We start from the raw sequence: 19459 nt of genomic DNA, 5'->3' as shown, positions 1-19459 counted from the left end.
TGGCTAACCTCATGTGAAGACTGTAGCCAGCGCCATTAAATATGATGTACCTCAGGGCTCAGTCATAGGCCCACTGTGACTGTGAATTTAAAAGTCAGTTGTTTATAGGCAAAACAGTTCTATTTGTCTCTTGTATAAACCTTAAAATCCTCCACAACAAACTCATCCATGTACATGTGTAACAGAGAAGCAGAATAATTGTGTGGAGTCTGGTTGAACTCTTTCATTTATCAGCATCTCCTGACTATAAGCGGGGGCCTTTGAGGCTACAGAGGGCAAATCAAATGGATTCACAGCTGGAATCCAGATCACATGAGTCTGTGAGTGATCTGATGCTATTGTATGTGTGAGGAGAAAGCAGTGTATTCATTGTGCTGTGTTACAAAACTGCATGTTGGCTGACAGGTCTTGTGACATGGATAAATATTTCCGCTCTACAGTCTAATATAAACCACATAATAATAATAATATTAATAATAATAATAATGATTTAAAGTTTAAAATCACTGAATTAATTGTTTTACACTTTGAGCTGATGGCGATGTAGTGGATTTAAACTCTTAAAAACTGGTGTTATGTTTAAAAAAAAATTTAACTTTAAGGAAATGTTTTTACTGTATTTATTTAATTTTATACCTTTTACTTATTTTTATTGTTTTGTCAGTATTTATGGTTGAATTATATTCATACTACAAATTATAATTCTTTTCATTATTTATGTACATTTGAATTCTGAGTTTATTATTATGTATTTCATTTTTCCATTTGAGTATGTTAGTATGTTTTCATAGTCATCTGTTTTATATTTACTTTAATATCATCATTGTTTTATTACATAGATCTTGTTGTTACATATTTTAAATTCGAATTGATTTTCTGGTTTTGTCTCTATTTGAATCACAGTTTGTTTTCTGGCTGTGACCTTCATTGGGGAGGACTTTGTTGTAGTTTCCAGTCATTGTTCATTAAAGCTGCTGATAGGCTGTGATTTACCATGATTTTCATGTGTATTTGATGTCAATAGATGTAGTTTGAGGGTTCTGTCAAATGCAAAGATAAATTTTCAGTCTTTATTTCAAGCTAAATAAAAACTGAGCAGGAAGCTGACCTGACAGACTGGAACTCGTGAGCCGCTGTGTCAGCTTGAAATTCGCATAATAGTTATCCAGTAACTAGTATACAGCTATTACACAACTATTATACAGGACTGTGACCTTTGACCTCCAGGTATGCTCATAGCTGTGAATAATTGTTCAGAACAGGAACATCTGCAATGTTAGTACTGCAGGTCATTCACACATTTTTATTTATTTTTTTAAGTGAGGGGAAAGAAGTTTCAGACTTTATCAGTTAATCCGCACATGACTGATCATGATTTAACGTTTGATTATTGAGCGCGATCGGAACATCTGAGGGATTGCTACGCTCCTGAACGCACCATCAGGTTTTTGTGGGAGGAGAAGGGGGGCCGGACAGGACATACCTCCCTCCAGATAACTGAGCCCACGAGGCTGGATCATTAAAGACCAGAAACACCAGCACCATGGAGAGGGCACAGGAGACCGGCAACATGGGGGACCGGACAGGAACCAAGACCCGGTCTGGGTCTGATGAACTCATCTTCTTTGTTAATGGGAAGAAGGTAAAAATATTCATCTTTTAGCTCATTCATAGTGACTTTACTGTGATCTCAGTCTGCCTCTGTAACATTTATATCATGCTTAATCCATCTTAACAATAACAAAGATCATGAACACTTAATTATGTAAGAATTTAGACTGCGCTTCAAATTTCAGCTGAATCTCCTGATTTTTTTTTTTATTGTAATCCAAGTAAGTTGATTCTATCAATATATTTTTTCACAAATAAAAGAACAAATGAGCAAAAAACTAGTAAAGTAATTAGAAAAAACAACAAAAGTTTGTTCAGCTGAATAAAAAGTTGGGATTTAAAATTGAAGTATTCCAGAATGTGGAACAAAATGTTGGTGAAAGCAAAACATTGATGACTTACAGGCAACACGGTGCATTAAAAACACATAATGACATTCAGTTTGCTTCTGATAAGAAAGACAAACACAAAAAAGCTGGTAAAATAAATCATAGTAAGCTGTGAATGTGTAGCTGATACTCAGTGAAAGCTTTAATGTTTCTGAGAGGGAGCAAAATGAAAGATTCATTCGTTAAAATACATGATTAATTCAAAATATTCAGAATGTTACATTGGTCAGTTATACTACGCTTAAACCAGAGTCCATGCAAGTTTTAGTATTTTTATTTTTATTTACTAAAATCTAGACCAACATTTACTGTTTTATTTCTGATTCAGAATGTTCGATTAATGTAAATTAAGTTTATTTTGACTTTATAGCTGCAGCGTCCTCCTGGTAACTGACTGTTAGTTTGTTTCTGTAAATTTAAACTGGAAGGACATGAGCTGCACTCAGTTTACCTCAGCTGCCATCACTTTTCTGTCTCAGAGCAGTGAATAACTTGTTGATAATTAACTGTAAAACACTGATTTACATGTCCTGGTGACATTTTTCTGTGTATTTAAAGTCTTTTCATGTTGATTAAAATGTAGCTTCTTTGGACTCTGAAAGATTGATTTGTGTTTGTGCTGCAGATTGTTGAGAAGAACGCAGACCCTGAGATGACCCTGCTGACATATCTGCGGAGAAAATGTATGATCACACATAAAAACACACACACGTCTGTACAGTGTGTAGTATAATCTATAGAGTAACACATATGGTGTAGTGGTAGATAGACTTTGTCCTCAGTCAGTGGTTTTTTCAAGTTCAAGTTCAGCCTTGTTTATTTCACTGTGCAGACGGTCCTGTTTATCTTTTTCTGTCACTGGTCATGTTTCCACCTTCAGCCTCGCGCACACTACATGAAGAAAAAGAGGAAGAACCCAAAGTAACAACCTAACCCAATAACGCAGCTGTTGATGTGTTTAATATGAATACAGAGGTTTAAATCAGTGGGGTTTTTAAGTGCTGGTTTGGTTTATTGTTTTTCTCATGATGAGCGGCTGCGGGGTCAGTGACCGTCTCTGCAATCAAACAGTCAAAGTCCAGCACTTTCCAGCATTTGGGATTTGTGCCAGAAAGCTTTCCTCTCTCATTTCCTGAGTGTTCATCAGTCGTTTGGATTTCATAATTTATGAAATATTAAACTGTGACTGATGTTTCAGACCGCCCTCACAGCACAGCAGTATCTTTCGTGTCCCACTAGAGGAAATTGAATTCACAGGAACTATTAAACTGCCTTTAATAATAGTAAATAAAAGGAGCTAATTACAGGAAATGAAAGCAATCATACCAAATTGTGCAATATTGTTCACCATTAGATATATGGTAAATGGCCTGTATTTGTATAGCGCTTTACTAGTCCCTAAGGACCCCAAAGCGCTTAACACACCCAGTCACCCACACACTCACACACTATATACCACAAGTGTACAGTTTGTTAGTAATGGGTATAAATATAGAAACATATTCCCAACTTTGATTTTCAGTTCAGTTTATTTAAATTTTATTTATATAGCACAAAATCAGAAGAGTCACCTAAAGCCACTTTATGTTGTCGGGTAAAAATAGAGAGCAAACAGACAACCCAATATGAGGAAGCACTTTGTGACAATAGGAAGGAAAAACTCCCTGTTAACAGGAAGAACCAGTCTCAGGGAGGAACAGCCGTCTGCCGAGATCAGAAAGAGAAATTAAACAGATTCAGAGCATCACACTTTTTAGGTGTTACAAAAAAATTCCAAGAAATAATCCATCCACAAAGGTTAGTTCGGAAGCTTCTTCTTGCAGTTTGTTGAATTACAGCTATTCACTGAGACTGCTATCTGCAATTTTCTGTTACAACAATATTCTTGTAAATGCTGTGGTTACAAGTTTATGTTCATTATTATTCTATAAATGTTACAATAAGAGCAGCAACAACAGATTTCAGATTATTTAGAACCAAACTAACACCTATTTTTTCATTTCTATAGCACTTAGAATAACAGGTTATCCTGGATGCAAATTACCCAATAAAGGGTCTCTAGTGCCTTTTGAAGCACCTGAACCAATTACAGAGCAGCATTTTTAGGTCTATGAGAGTGATTAGAGATTTGTAAAAAAAAAAAAACTGAAAACTGTGTTTGATCGGTCTCAAATTATTCACTGAAATGATTTCCAGCACATAGAACCAATCAATACAAATACAAAATTCCTCAGCCCTTTCAGCCTGACCTGGCCCTGGATGGAGACGATGATGAAGAAGGCCCTGCTAGCAAGCAGATGGCTTTGGAGCAACAATTATTCTCTGTAAAAATGCTTACAAATGTATGTCAAAGGTGTCCTAAAACTCAGGAAAATGGGATGATGCTCTTGAACATAAGGTTATCTTTGGCACTTTTTTGAGAGTAATCTGTCGCCTAAAAGTAATCATTTATAGTTGTGTTAGTCTTTTCTTAAACCTCACAGAATAGTTTTTAATGTCTAACTCTGAGTTCAGTGTCTAAACCAAATAGCATAATTTTAGTACACACCAGGATCAAAACACATTGCTATTCCTTATACTTGGAAGAACATCATTTTCCCTCTTATTGTGTATTTCCGTTGTATGTTTGTTCTTAAATTTCTTTAAAAGTGGTTTTAAAATGTCTTTTAAAGTCTTAAACTTGACCTGTTTATGGCTGCAGTAGCCTGCCAGTACATTTATATGTCTGTTTATATTCCACACAATGACAAAATGAGTCGAGTATCATGTCATATGAGAAAATCTCATCTCAGTGACGTGTTCAGTAACAGTCAGAGTTGCTGATTCAGGTTTTACAGCCGGTCTCTGAGAGCATAACTGTACTCCGACACGCTTCATGACCACATCCAGTGATTTAGTGATTTCACAGTAAAAATGTGTGTGTGTATGTGTGTGTTCAGTGGGTCTAACAGGAACCAAGCTGGGCTGTGCTGAGGGCGGCTGTGGAGCCTGTACTGTAATGCTGTCCAGATACCAAACACACACTAAGCAGCTGCTGTATCCTTACTCTGAATGTGTTTATACATGCGTGTGTTTAAAATGTATGTATGTCGATCAGCTGCGCTCATGTGCTCCATCCATAACAAACTGATTTCACAGCTGCTAAATAAAACATTTGCGAGCACGTGAACAGTCTTTAACTGCATCCAGTCATTACGCCATCAACGCCTGCCTGGCCCCTCTCTGCACCCTGCACCTCGTGGCCGTGACGACTGTGGAGGGAATCGGCAGTGTGGCGAGGAAGTTGCACCCTGTCCAGGTTAGAAAAAACAACAAAAAAACAACACATACCTGAACACAAAGGAACATAAGGTGTTTCTGTGTTGTGTTTCTGCAACTGAAACAAATCAAAAAATTTAGGTTATTATTTCAAAATTGTTAAAAAGGTTAAGAGACAATGGCAGAAACAAGTTTCCATGGTAACATATTGCCTTAATGACCTGTATTAAAGAGGCATTTGTCGATGTTTGGCCACCAGGGGGAAGAAATTTTCGCCTACCAGCTGGAAAATGACTTTATTACCTCCTTCTAACAAAGCATTTTTACTCGATTAATTATTTTTATTTATACAAAGTTACTAATGAAGCAACTTTTTCAGGTATTAAATTGTTTTTATTGCAAATATTTAAATGGACTTTAATATAACCTGTAACAATGTGAAACTTTGCGGTTTTCTCTAATAATTCATGGAGGAATTATTTGGTTTTTGGCTGAAATCTGACACCATGCTGTCATCCTCTGGCTAATGCTAGCTAAAACTAGTTTCCTCCCTAATGGAATTGCCGTTGAAGAAAAATGTTGAGGAACTATTACAATGTTTTCCTAAGAAATCTGAGGCTTCAAATGCTGTAAATGCTTGTACATGTATTTACTTTTGTAAATATTTCCCCTAATGGGTGTTTTTTCAGGAACGAATTGCAAAGGCTCATGGCTCTCAGTGTGGTTTCTGCACGCCAGGTATCGTCATGTCCATGTACGCCCTGCTGAGGAACAATCCCACACCTAAGATGGCCGATATGGAGGAGGCTTTCCAAGGTCCTGCCAGAGACAGACTGACTTTTGTTGTTTATTGAATAGGGAAAGAAACTAGGTAGCAGTGATCAGACCTGATGTTTCAACACAAGTTATCACATTTTCAGGAAATCTGTGTCGTTGCACTGGATACAGGCCAATACTGGAAGGATACAAGACTTTCACTGTGGTGAGAAGACACCCATGGAGAAGGTTTATTTTTGCCATTACTATGTTGATGACAGTCCGTTTGTGTGTTTTCCTCCAGGAGGGGGGATGCTGTGGAGGGAGGGGGCAGAAAAATGGCTGCTGTATGAGTAATGTGAATGGAGCACAAAATGGTTCAGAGGAGCAAATCAATGTAAGTGATCTTCATTCTTGTTGTTAAAAACTATTGAAGGTATTTTGATGTAAACTGTGTGTATGTTTTTACACAGGAAGCTGCATCTCTTTTTAACCCTGCAGAATTTGCACCCTTTGACCCTACGCAGGAAGTCATCTTTCCTCCTGAACTCATGGTAAATTCACACAAACCCAAGCACACAATCAAGCACAATCACGTTGGGGTAATTTTGGGAAAAAAACAAAGTACCTACTCTAGGTGTAGGAGCTTCTGAAAAAATGCTAGGAGGTCTTGACGTTGATGGGTTAAACCTAAAAAAAACATCAACATCTACCATTTTCCATATGAATGTCTTTTCTTCTTAAGCATCAACCACCTGTGTAAATGTAAATTGACATAATGGAAACAGAATGGCTAAACAGCCAATACGTGGGGCCCTTCATATAAATATTTGTGCCAGCAAAGACCTGAACTGACCTCCTATATTGCAAAGGTATTTGATATTATAGTAAAACAGATTTCAACTAAATATCTTAAATGCTGAACTCAAACTGAACTTACTAAACATGATTCTCGTCCTCCATACAAATGTGAAAATTATCAGCATACAAGCAAACATAGAACCTTGATTTGATTTGAACATGAGGCCAAGATCCTGAGTGTAGAGAAACAGATGGGTGCATCCAGGTGTAACAGGAAGTTAGTTCTTGAGCTCTGGCTGATTTGATCACTAAACAAAGGCAGGTGAAGCTTCAGATGTGGCTGTGACACATCAAGCTACATTTCCATAAGCACCGTGTGAGCTGTAGTTCCACAGTTTCCCTCCAGTCATTTGTTGAGCTATTGATATGTATAATGAACTGATTTCGCACATTGTGTTTGTCCCTCTCCTTCCACTTTATTCCACCTAGACTCTCTCTAAAGATCAGAAGCCACATTCGCTGTGTTTCCATGGTGAGCGACTGACATGGATGCAGCCTGACAGTCTGGATGAGTTTCTGAATCTGAAATGGAAGCATCCAGATGCCCGTGTGGTGGTGGGAAACACCGAAGTTGGTCAGTCTGGTTCACTCAGATCATTCATTCACTCCTTCATTTCACAATTAGCACTGATTTACTCAGATAAATACTAACTTACTGACTCATTCACTCTTTCATTTATGCCTTCAGGTGTTGAGGTTAAGTTTAAGAACATGGTTTACCCAGTCATCCTAGCTCCAACCTTCATTCCTGAACTGAGCGCAGTGACTCACACTGAAGATGGTGAGTACAACTCACGTTGATACCACTGCTAATAAACGTTTCCTTCTGATTGCAAATGAATGAATTAAATAAGAAAGTGGAAAGTAAATAAGAAAGCAAACTGGTTCTTATCACTGAAGAGTAAGTGTTAAGAGAACATGTCAGATTGTCTTCTAAATCAAAAAGGTTAAAGGTTGCTGTAGCTCAGCGATGGGAGAAGAAGCAGTGATGAAAAAATGTCTTTGTTTCAGGGATTGTGTTTGGTGCAGCATGCACTCTCAGCCACATGGCGGTGGTGCTGAGGCAGGCAGTGGAAAGTCTTCCTCCTCATAAGACTGAGGTGTTCGCCGCTGTCTTGGAGCAGCTGCGATGGTTTGCTGGAGTGCAGATTCGTAATGTAGCGGTGAGTTACCTGGACTGACTGGTACAAAAGTTGTTTGATTCTAGGACACTAGACCTTTTCCAAGACACAAGTGGGTACTTTGGTGGGGTAAATTTAGGTTCTATGTTATAATCAGTGTTGGGACTAACGCGTTATTAAGAAAACGCGTTACAGTAACTACGTTATTATTGTAGTAACGAGCACGGTAACTAGTTATTATGCCAAAATCAGGAACGCGTTAATCGTTACTGGGATTTAGATAGGCTCGTTATTCGTTACTACGTGTGGTGGCTATCGCGGAGCTTCCACAGATTCAGTAACATTAGCAAGTGGTGGAGGCAGCAGGTGGATGAGGAAAAGGGGAGACAGGAGGAGGAGCAGAGACCCGAGGCGGCCGCCGGTCCGAGTATCAGGAGAACTGAACTTCAGGTAAGAAGTTATGACCTGCAGTCTATCTGGGTCAGATATAAACCAAGTTTAGGTGTAGTTTGTTTTCGTTATGCTGACTTTTTCGTACTGCGTACTAGCTAGCATGACTGGGTTTCTATACAGCCAGGTGGGTGCTATGTTACTGATGTTGAACTTTATTTTATTCATAAGGTTAGTTAGTAGAGTTGCCAACCATCCCATAAGAGAAATTATTAGCGTTTCGTATTGTGGTGAAAAGGAACACAGTTTGTCCCGTACATCAGCTAGAGTTGAAAAAGACACAAAGCTGGAGCTGCACAACTGCCTCTTCTTCTCTCATTCTCTCCCCTCCCTCTCCTGTTTCTTCTTCAATCATGAAACTGATCAATAATCAGCTGATTGGCTTTTCTCTCTTGTTTGTTTATCGCCCACTTCGGGTCAGAAAGAAGAAACCAGCAGATGTCGCGTTAAACAACAGCAGCACGTTTAAGCTTGATTAGCTGTTGTTAGAATTTATTTAATATTAATTTCTAGTATCAGCTGATTTTTGCTGGAGCCACAGCTGTAAAAGCTGCTGGTCATGATGTCGGTTTGGTTATCTGGTGAGAGGGAAACATGAAGATGAAACCAGGAGATGTCCTTACTGAATCATCAGAGCTGAACAGGTGATGGAGACACAGGTTTACCTTTTAGGTGACATGAATGAAATGAAGGGAAGTTATGAACTGTTTCTGAGAGACAAATAACACCAGGATCCTTTACTAAGTAGCTGACAGCTGGTAACTGTGCAGGGGCAGGTCTAGTAAAGTTTTGCCAGGGGGGCAGGTATGGCATTAACAGGGAGAGGTGGGCACAAAGAAATACTTTTCTTCCTTATTCTAATTAAAAATGTCTAGCTTTTAAAAAATTATTATCTGAATCTTACAACAAACGATTGATAGATTGATACATATATACCATCAAAACTGTGTACATCACTGTCACAACAACATTTTTTTTTCATTCAAAGGCTTTATGATTTTTCCTATAATGGTTGGCCGGTCTCTAGTCAAAATGCCCGGGCCGATTTTTTTGTCCCAGTCCAGCCCTGTATGCAGCTTATCTGCAGTCTGGTGTTACCTACATCTTCCTATTCGGAAGGCAGAATTTCCGAGTTCTAAGTACAATCAAAGCACCACGACTGCAGTTTTTGTGTTGGATGTAAAAAGCGCACATGACGCTGTGACGTAGGCTAGAATCATGGCGGCGGTCAACGACGGTCCAGGCGTGGGATTTCTCTCGTGGAAATATGCACATTATTTTTTCCTTTCTATTGGTAGGTGGCACAGTGCACTTGTGGCAAGTAAGCAAGCTAGAAGACTGGCAATCTTGCTGGGTATCCAGTTACGGAAGCAACACATTAACAAGAGAATTCTGAGTAAAACCAAAGTTACTTTCCCTAGTAACTAGTTACTTTGAAAGTAATGAGTAACTTGAAGTAACTGAGTTACTTTTGATAGAAAGTAATGTAACTAAGTTACTAATTTAAAGTAACTTACCCAACACTGGTTATAGTGGACCTTTTTGAAGAGATACCCAGTGTGCCCAGGCATGAGGGGCCAATGAAGAGTGTAACATCACCAATCAATACACAGAGACAGCTGAAAATGTCAATAATTTCAAAGTTAATTGACATTTTCAATGATACTCTGGTCCAATGACAATTAAGGTTTAGCTTTGTGGGGTTGGGGATTATGGAGTGTTTCAAACAATTATAAAATTTCTATGATAGTACAGGAGGTGTGTGAAAACAAGAAAGTACTTTAGGGGGCAAGAGAGTGGGAACATCCCAATATATGTAGTAAGAGGTTTGTGGTTGACGCCCTGTAAGAGAAAACATTTCTTCTATGACATACACCAAGTTAGTGGGAAGTTTCATTCGTCTTGGATGTGGCAAAAATATACAGAGCAATTTGCATTCAGTTGCATTTGGACCTTTCCAAGGAAATACCCACAGTAGCATAGTATAAATATACCAGTAAATACACAGAGCTATTTTGTTGTTCACAAGTCCTCAATGACTGGGTATAGAGTAAATTTAGAAGCAAATTTAATCCAGTATGATTTTGAAAAAGGAGTTTTGCTCAACAATAGCTACTGAACCATGCCTATAACTTTAAAGAACACCTTACATCATAAAAACATTACTGTGATATAAAAAGCTGAGACTGTCTTGTTTTCTGTGACATTGTGATAAGACGTGATTGTGTCGTGTTTTTCAGTCTGTCGGTGGAAACATCATGACAGCCAGCCCCATATCGGACCTGAACCCGGTCTTTATGGCAGCCGGCTGCAAGCTCACTCTGGTGGACAAAGGTAACAGCACACACTTTTATTCTGGTTGACATAAGGTGCTGATAAAGATTCAAACTAAACTATCCATTCAAGGTAAACCTCCAGAAAAAACATCAGACAAATCTCATTCAGAGCCTGCCTGAGAATCTGTCTGATTTTAGGTTTTTCTTCAGTCTCACAGTGATCAGGTGACATTTGTCTGATCATCTATCATGTGCCAGGAGCTGCTCACAGGAAATTCAGCTGTTTCCTGGTTACATTTCTCTAAGCTGTAGTTTACATGTTCATAATAATAACTGTATAAATGTTTGAATAAGAATTACCACTGACAACCAGCTGTTTTTGTGGCTTCCATGTGTTTTGTTTTGTTGACGCTCGCTTTTGACCTCTGACTGTCCTTCAGATGGAAGCCGTGAGGTTCAGATGGATGATGGGTTCTTCACAGGTTACAGGAGGACAGCTCTGCAACCTCAGCAGATCCTACTCTCAATTCATATCCCATACAGCAAAAAGGTCGAAGCAGTTTTGTTGATGCAATTACTTCCTGTTACATTTAAACCCCTCCAACCATTTCCTGTGACCACCTCATGTGTTCTGTCAGTCAACGACTTTGTTTTCTACCTGCAGACTCAGTTTGTGTCTGCCTACAAACAATCCCCTCGCCGTGAGGATGACATCAGTATCGTCACAGCAGCGATGAGCGTCACCTTCACCCCTGGGACCGATGTTGTTGAGGACCTGAGGCTGAGTTTTGGTGGCATGGCACCGACCACAGTACTGGCTAAGAAGACGGCAAACAGACTGATTGGAAGGTAAGAAGGAGTCAAAGGAAAGAAAGATAAAAATAGAGAAGGGAGGAAGGAAGGAATGGAAGAAAATGGAAATCAGTATACAGGGAAGGAATCAAGAAATTATCAAAAGAAGTGATGATTTAAGAAGAAAGAAAGGAAGGTAGGCAGGAATGATGGGAGGAAGGAAAAATATGAAAGGGTGTAAGCACATAGGATGAATGAAAGAAAGTCATTAAGCAGTTAAAGAAGGGAGGAAGTAAAAAAGGGACGAAGGTCAGGATGAACAAAAAAGGAAAGGAAAAGAAAGGAAAGTAACAAAGAAGAAAAATAAGAAGGTAGGATAGAAGGCTGTAAGAATGTTTGGTATCGTACAGGCCGTGGGGAGAGGAGCTTCTAGAGGAGGCTTGCAACTCAATGGCTGAGGAGATGAGCCTGGATCCATCTGTGCCAGGTGGCATGGTGACATACCGAAGAACTTTAACTCTGAGCCTCTTCTACAAGTTCTACCTGACAGTGCTGCAGAAGCTCCGACTGCAGGTCTGTCTGTTTCCCATCATCAGATTTAAACAACAATTGTCATGTGATTGTTTTTAACAGCATCTCATTGGTCCATCTCTCAGGGGCTAAAGGTGGCCGAGGTCACCTCAGATTGTCTGAGTGCGACTGAAGTGTACCATCCAGAGACGCCATCCAGCATTCAGATCTACCAGGTACAACAAAGTGTTTTATGTTATTCTTACATGAATGTCTACAAAATATTCTAATTTTACAATTTTCTATGACAATTCAGTGTTTAATTAAAGTAAATATTTATACATATATAATCTCTGGAAATGTAACAGATTGAGATTTATTGTCCATGTATGTATTTCAATTCTCCTCTTGTAGGCCGTGGCAAAGGGGCAGAGCCAGGATGATGTGGTGGGCCGTCCCATAATACACCTGTCGGCCATGAAGCAGGCGACAGGTGAGGCGGTTTACTGCGATGACGTGCCGCTGTACGAGAATGAGCTCTACCTGTCACTCATCACCAGCAGCAAGGCCTACGCTCGAATATTGTAAGACACCTGCAGAAAACACCCCTCTACTACACTCACCTGTCCAACAGACATATGTCATGTGTAACCAGTTATGTGTTACAGGTCTATAGACACGTCAGGTGCTGAGCGTTGCCCTGGTGTCGTCTGCTTCCTGTTTGCTGATGACATCCCCGGCAGTAACACCGCCGGATCTCTCAAATTTGATGAGACTGTCCTTGCTGACGGCGAGGTTTGTTTTCTTCCAACCAATCATCAGGCTTTGTAGGGTTGAGGTTGATATCTCGTCTGTTCTGTGTGCAGGTGACTTGTGTGGGTCATATCATTGGTGCTGTGGTGGCCAAAACTCAGCTTCAAGCTCAGAGAGCCGTCAAAGCCGTGAGGATCGAGTATGAAGAGCGGCAGCCTGTCATAACCATACAGGTGAGAGCTGACACACCTGAGCTGCTATTGACCAATCATTGATTATCTTTGATGGTTATGTATCCAGAGTGAATGCTGATGTAACATTTTAAACATGTCGATGTAATTTGACACTAAAATAAATCTGCTACCATCTTAATTTCTCAATGTAAATTTACATTTAAATAAACAATTAAATTAAATGTAACTTAAATTTACATTATAAAATAAATTTGCACTCATTTCATTCTATTCTATGTATTTCAATAATTTCTAGCTTCACTTTTTAAAGCATTTTCTGTTGTGTACTTAGTGTAGAATATAATCTACCTCTAGAATATGTACCTATCTTTTTTATTGCATAAAGTCCAGTAAAATGTTGCAACTTTGTGTGTTTCAGGCAGCTGAGAACCATAAAATAATATTTTTTTAAATTTTTGACTTTTATGTTTAAAATAAAATGTTGTGTTGGTTTGATTGACAGGAGGCCATTGCTACCCAGTCCTTCTATCAGCCAATCAGAACCATACAAAGGGGGGATTTGGAGTTGGGGTTTAAACAGGCTGACCACATCCTGGAGGGTAGGACTGTCGCTGTGACTCTATGTGACTCCTCACTTTTCCAGCTGGCATTCATTTTTGATTTGCTGTCTGTCAGGTGAGATGCACATCGGTGGTCAGGAGCATTTCTACTTGGAGACAAATGTTACTCTGGCTGTTCCCCGAGGAGAAGATGGAGAGATGGAGCTCTTTGTTTCCACCCAGGCACCCACCCATACACAGGTAACTCCAATGCTCCAAAACACAGGTAACAATAGCATAAAAACACATCATTATAAAGCAAAATAAGATGTAATAAATTAACCTATAAGTGTGTCTCTGATTCAGTCTCTGGTGGCAATGGCATTGGGTGTCCCTGCAAACAGGGTGGTGGTCCGCGTGAAGAGGATGGGCGGAGGTTTTGGAGGAAAAGAATCACGGACCACTTTGCTATCCACTGTGGTTGCTGTGGCAGCAAATAAGTAAGTCCATCAATTTTTAAAACCTCAAGAATCTAACATTGGTAAGAATCTGGCTTTCTGTGCTTCAGACTGAAGAGGCCTGTCAGGTGTATGTTGGACAGAGACGAGGACATGCTAATTACTGGAGGAAGACATCCCTTCTATGGTAAATATAAGGTATGAGGAATAGTACTACCATCAGTGTTGGCAGTAGCAGCAGCTATAATACTTATGGCAGTAATTTTATTTTTTGAAGGTAATTTTACTGATACTTTTCTCTTACTGCAGGTTGGGTTTCTAAACAGTGGGAGAGTTGTTGCCCTGGATGTGACATACTATGGTAATGCTGGAAACTCCATGGATCTCTCTCAGGCAGTGAGTATTATTATGAACCACAGACCTTATTCATCTAATTACATGGTATGCTGATAACGCCCTAAAGTTAGCTGTGCATTCAAAAAGATTGTGGAGCGAGCTCTGTTTCACATGGAGAACTCATATAGAGTGCCAAATATACGTGGCCGAGGTTTCCTGTGCCGCACCAACCTGCCGTCCAACACCGCTTTCAGAGGCTTTGGAGGGCCACAGGGTATGATGGTGGCAGAGAGCTGGATGACCGATGTGGCTCAGAGTCTGGGGAAGTTGCCTGAGGAGGTTGGTGGATAACTGAAGTTGGATAAACAACTAAGTCTGGTTAATGAATGGCAGTCCAGTCAGTGTCAACATCCTCCTGTAGGTTCGGCGGTTGAACTTGTATATGAAAGGTGATTCAACTCCATTTAATCAAGTCCTGGACCAGATCACCTTAGACCGCTGCTGGGATGAATGCATGTCACGCTCTGGATACCAGCAACGTCGAATTGCCATTGACCTCTACAACAGGTAAGAGCAACCTATTTAGACCAAAATTTCAGTACTTTTGAGTGGATAAGAACAAGTTTAGAAATAATTTTAGCAACGCAAAAGGCAATAATTATCCAGTCTGCATAACTTCTAAAAACGTACTTTGTGGGATGAGAGGCAAAAAGGTTTAAGCAAAGAAATAAAAACATAAAACTTACTTTTTCAAAATGATCATTTTCTGTTTTCTGGGCAGACAAAACCGATGGACCAAACGGGGAATTGCTGTTGTTCCTACCAAATTTGGCATCAGCTTCACTGCACTTTTCCTAAACCAGGTCTGATACACAAACAAACAAATATTTTAAGTTTAAACAGTTCCTATTATTCTTTTATCGTGAGCAGCCTTGATTGGTTGTTTTGATTTGTCTTCAGGCTGGAGCTCTGGTTCATATCTACACAGATGGCTCAGTGTTGTTGACTCATGGAGGGACTGAAATGGGACAAGGACTTCACACCAAGATGGTTCAGGTAAAGGACTCCACTCATCTATTTACAATCCACATATTTATTTCAAACATCACATTGGATGTTTGAAATAAATGTACTCTCTCTCTCCTGACCTTTGGTGGAATCACACACAGAAATATTTATTGCCAATTCTTCTTCATAGATAAGGACACTAAACATTAAATAGCCTCTAAAAACTTCATTTGGAGTATCAAACGTTGCCGCTTTTATTAATTTTCTCAAGCACTTTTTAAAAAAATATTTTAAATACCTATAGTCTTTATAAAAACAGGATACAGTTTTTACACTACTGCAATTTAGTGAGAAGCTGGTCAGCCATTCAGAAGCATGCAGAACTGTCTTCGCTGTGTGTTTTCAGGTTGCCAGCAGAGTTCTGGGTATCCCCTCCTCAAAGATCCACATATCAGAGACCAGCACCAACACAGTTCCCAACACCAGTGCAACCGCTGCCTCTGCATCCTCAGACCTCAATGGTGCTGCCTTGAAGAATGCCTGCGAGATCCTGCTGAAACGTCTTGAGCCATTCAAGGCCAAGAATCCCACTGGAACGTGGGAGGACTGGGTAAACAGGGCTAAATTTGTCATAGTACTTTTTTTTGGGGGGGGGGGGGGGGGGGGGGGTTATTCCCATTAAATATTCATCTTTTAACAGTACTTGGTGTATTTGTGTCTGTTTACCAGGTGAAAGCAGCTTACTTTGACAGAGTCAGCCTCAGTGCAAATGGTTTTTATAAGTGAGTTAACCAAATGAATCATTGATTAACTTCATATTACAACAAAATGAAACGTTTCACTGTTTCCCTCTTTCTTATCAGGACTCCAGATATTGGTTATGACTTTGAAACAAACTCAGGCAGAGCCTTCAGCTATTTCTCCTATGGAGTGGCCTGTTCAGAGGTGGAGATAGACTGTTTGACCGGATCACATAAGGTCTGCACCAAGTACAGCTACATTTATCTGAGTTCAAACTCTTGAATCAAATGTTTAAAATGTTGATTGGTGGTATCGCACAAGAATCAGCATTAGGTCCCCTAAAATAGAGGTATTACAAAATTGTATGCCAGTAAAATATTACAGTATTCTGCTTAGTTGCTTTCCAATCCGACTAGTCTTTCTGCTCAGCCACAGAACGGTTTAAGGAACTTTTTCACAGTTTTTCAATTTTACTGGTAAATTCTGACTTGAGATATTTTCATGACGTATTTGTCTTACAGAACTTGAGTACCACCATAGTGATGGATGTTGGCAACAGCCTCAACCCAGCTATAGATATTGGGCAGGTGAGATATTCAAGTAGTAAATAAATAATTAAATATTATTCATACATACAGACAACTGATGGATTAATGAACCTATAAAAGAAACAAAAAACACATTTTTATGGTACTGATTTGTTCCTCATGCTCATGTCTACATTTAGGTTGAGGGAGCATTCATGCAGGGTCTGGGTCTCTTCACCCTGGAAGAGCTTCATTATTCACCCCAGGGAGTCCTCCTCACTCGGGGTCCTGGTTCTTATAAAATCCCTGCCTTCGGTGACATTCCTACCCAGCTTATGGTCTCGTTGCTTCGTGATGCTCCTAATGACAAGGCCATCTTTGCCTCCAAGGTAAGAATTCTGGTAATGCTCATGACAGTTTAAAAAGTGATGATCCTGGATCTAACGGACTTATACTTTTTGTTTTCTTTTCCCAGGCTGTAGGTGAGCCTCCTCTCTTCTTGGCATCTTCAGTTTTCTATGCCATCAAAGATGCCATCAGTGCTGCACGGGCAGAGTCAGGGATTACCGGGCCATTTAGATTGGACAGCCCTGCTTCTGCCGAGAGGATCCGCAATGCCTGCAGTGACCGCTTCACTAAACTGGTATGAAAATCTTGTGAAAGATCTGGCTTGACAAATCAGGCATAAAGGTTTAAATTTACGTATTTCCCAAATTAAGAGAATCAGAAAAACATTGGCTCCATATGAGAGATGAGACAAGCTCCACTGGTAAAGTAGTAAGACCTGCGGTTTTTAATGGTTAATAAGGAACAGTGCAAACAATGTTAATGATTCAGCCAACCCAGTCTAAATTCCCTGAGTGAATAACATTATAGAACAAAGGTTGTTCAACATAAAAGTTTGATACCAGTAATAATTCTGGTAGTTAAAAAATGTAGCAGAATACTTTAAAATAGTCTTAGTGGACACACTCAGTACATAAAAATGAGAGTAATTACATCGTTCATGTTCTCATTGCAGCATAATGCAACTCCAACTTTTAACAAAATACTTTTTGTGATATTCAAGTTTCCATTAGCTTTTATTGTTAGCTTTTATGCCGACGACAGCATCCTGTCCATGACAAAGTTTAGTGAGAATCAGGCCTTGTTACAGCTCTGGATTTCTTTTCTGCCCAGCTGACTCAAACTGCACTGTTGTCAGATTTGAAGAGATAGAATCCAGATAAACATGCAAAGAAAAAATCAAAAAAATCAAAAAATCAAAAGTATTTCAGCTTTGTGGGCATAAAAAAGAACGGATGAAACAAATGACAACATTTAGGTTTTACATTGTGAGATGGTTAAATCTTTTTCATGTCTTTAAAGGAGAAATTGAAAATATGCAGAAAGGTCATTTGGATAAAAGAAACTGAGAGACCTAAAACTGTTTATATTTGAACTTACCAGCTGTTTTTCTATTGCAGTGTCCTCTGGCTGAAGCAGGAACCTTTATCCCCTGGTCTGTTCGGGTGTAGGACGCTCCACTGATGATCAATCAAAAAACCTCAAGAACACATTAAGCCACGTTTAGCCTTGTTACCAGAAAAGCACCTGAAGGACCAAATATTATCCAATTATGATAGGATTAGAATATTAGGATATCCTGGTGTTACTCTAATCATTGTCTACTGATACAACATTAATATGAAAGAATTCAATATTTTTTGTTACACTTTCACTTTAATATTTCAGTTGTAATTTTGTAAATTCTGTATTAATTAAAGGGGACCTTTTCTGCATTTTCTGTTGCAGAATATATATAATATTGCAGTGTTACAGAGCTAACTTTAGGTCATTATACAGACAAAGCACAGCTCATAGCCAAGAGCTGCTGCACTTCTCCAGGCTTTTATGAGCTGTCCAGTTATTAGAATGTGAGCTTTTCTGTGGGAGGGTTGTTAAAAAAGGTTTAGATAGCCACCATGACCTAATTTCCTATTGCTTTGGAAAGTCCTGTTGTCAAGCCTCAACATTTTGACCACTATAGTCTTTTTTCAAGCCAGAATTGACCACATTTGGAACAAGAGGGAGAGCTGTACATACACAGATATCTGCTTATAGGTGCTAAATAATGCAATAAAAGTCCTGCAATTAGCAGTTAGCCAAAGAGGTCACACATCGAATAATGCAAACTTTAAGCCTCTGTTAAATTTAAACAGGCTAAAAACATGTTTATTTCAATTATAAAGCTGGACATTTTAACATAGGAGTTTATTGGGACTGACTCACTTTTAGAGCCTCACAGGTACATTAGGGGAACTGTAGGTGTTGGCTACACTTTTCAATCCCAGCAACTACGTCTTTGTTTCGCAGAAAAGGTCCAGTTTAAATTCTGACTGCTTTGCTCGAAGCAATTGTTGCAATATGAATGAAATAAACATATTAAACACATCTGTTGGTTTGAATTTTCTTCCTCTGACTCATGTTGTCAAAGTTAACATTCAGTCGTCCAGAGCCACCACTAAAGTCCTGTAAATAAAATGATGCTGCATGTGGTTTAAAACTCAAGAATGAATCTTTCAGGGATTTCAGGGAGCTGAAACATGTTTATCAATGTGACTGAAAGGAAGCACATTGAGTTGACATTTTGCTGACTGCATTAATGATCTGATTGATTGGTCTGAAAGCTGCAGCAGATTGACGTGAAGAGACTAAAGGATTCGTGCAGGTTTGGTTGGTGGTTAGAAAGTGATGGTACAAACACGCGAGCCTCATTCTTCACACACTGACCACACAATTAACATGGTGGTGACTATCAGTGAGTCTGAGCTGCTGTTACACCTGCCTGTGAAGGCCCAGCACACCTCACCCATTAAACACAGCTTGGTTACTTGAAA

The 19459-nt window shown here is 39.4% G+C and overlaps 1 protein-coding gene across 2 annotated transcripts; it reads left to right on the top strand.

Moving 5' to 3' along the window:
• Positions 1–809: 809 nt before the first annotated feature.
• xdh (xanthine dehydrogenase) lies at positions 810–19013 on the top strand. Of its 2 annotated transcripts, XM_085152748.1 has the most exons (35): positions 810–1642; positions 2626–2683; positions 4940–5036; positions 5190–5298; positions 5948–6074; positions 6179–6240; positions 6319–6411; positions 6488–6568; positions 7305–7449; positions 7564–7656; positions 7887–8038; positions 10687–10780; positions 11163–11272; positions 11387–11571; positions 11925–12087; positions 12171–12260; positions 12439–12608; positions 12693–12819; positions 12891–13010; positions 13474–13570; positions 13647–13771; positions 13877–14010; positions 14079–14166; positions 14278–14364; positions 14452–14643; positions 14726–14871; positions 15086–15167; positions 15265–15360; positions 15719–15922; positions 16042–16094; positions 16176–16290; positions 16575–16640; positions 16781–16969; positions 17056–17223; positions 18047–19013. In XM_085152748.1, exons 1-35 carry the CDS (start codon positions 1544–1546, stop codon positions 18095–18097), a joined length of 4068 nt encoding a protein of 1355 aa, XP_085008874.1. In that variant the 5' UTR covers positions 810–1543; the 3' UTR covers positions 18098–19013. The 2 variants fall into 2 exon arrangements, with proteins under 2 accessions (XP_085008874.1, XP_085008875.1); XM_085152749.1 differs by lacking the exons at positions 810–1642; positions 2626–2683; positions 4940–5036; ... (1 more) ...; positions 5948–6074; positions 6179–6240 and having other exon boundaries at positions 6394–6411; positions 6516–6568.
• Positions 19014–19459: the final 446 nt, after the last annotated feature.

This window comes from Neolamprologus multifasciatus, chromosome 23 (assembly GCF_963576455.1).
Source record: "Neolamprologus multifasciatus chromosome 23, fNeoMul1.2, whole genome shotgun sequence".
NCBI lineage: Eukaryota > Metazoa > Chordata > Actinopteri > Cichliformes > Cichlidae > Neolamprologus > Neolamprologus multifasciatus.
Note: the sequence above shows the minus strand (reverse complement) of the source record. Positions and strands in the feature narration are given on the sequence as shown.

Bases quoted from the DNA above. Each gene is read 5' to 3' on its own strand.
- xdh (XM_085152748.1), top strand. From the start codon at position 1,544: ATGGAGAGGGCACAGGAGACCGGCAACATGGGGGACCGGACAGGAACC. The intron at 2,684-4,939 runs GTATGATCACAC...GTGTGTGTTCAG, and splicing joins GACATATCTGCGGAGAAAAT to TGGGTCTAACAGGAACCAAG. The intron at 14,872-15,085 runs GTAAGAGCAACC...TTTTCTGGGCAG, and splicing joins GCCATTGACCTCTACAACAG to ACAAAACCGATGGACCAAAC.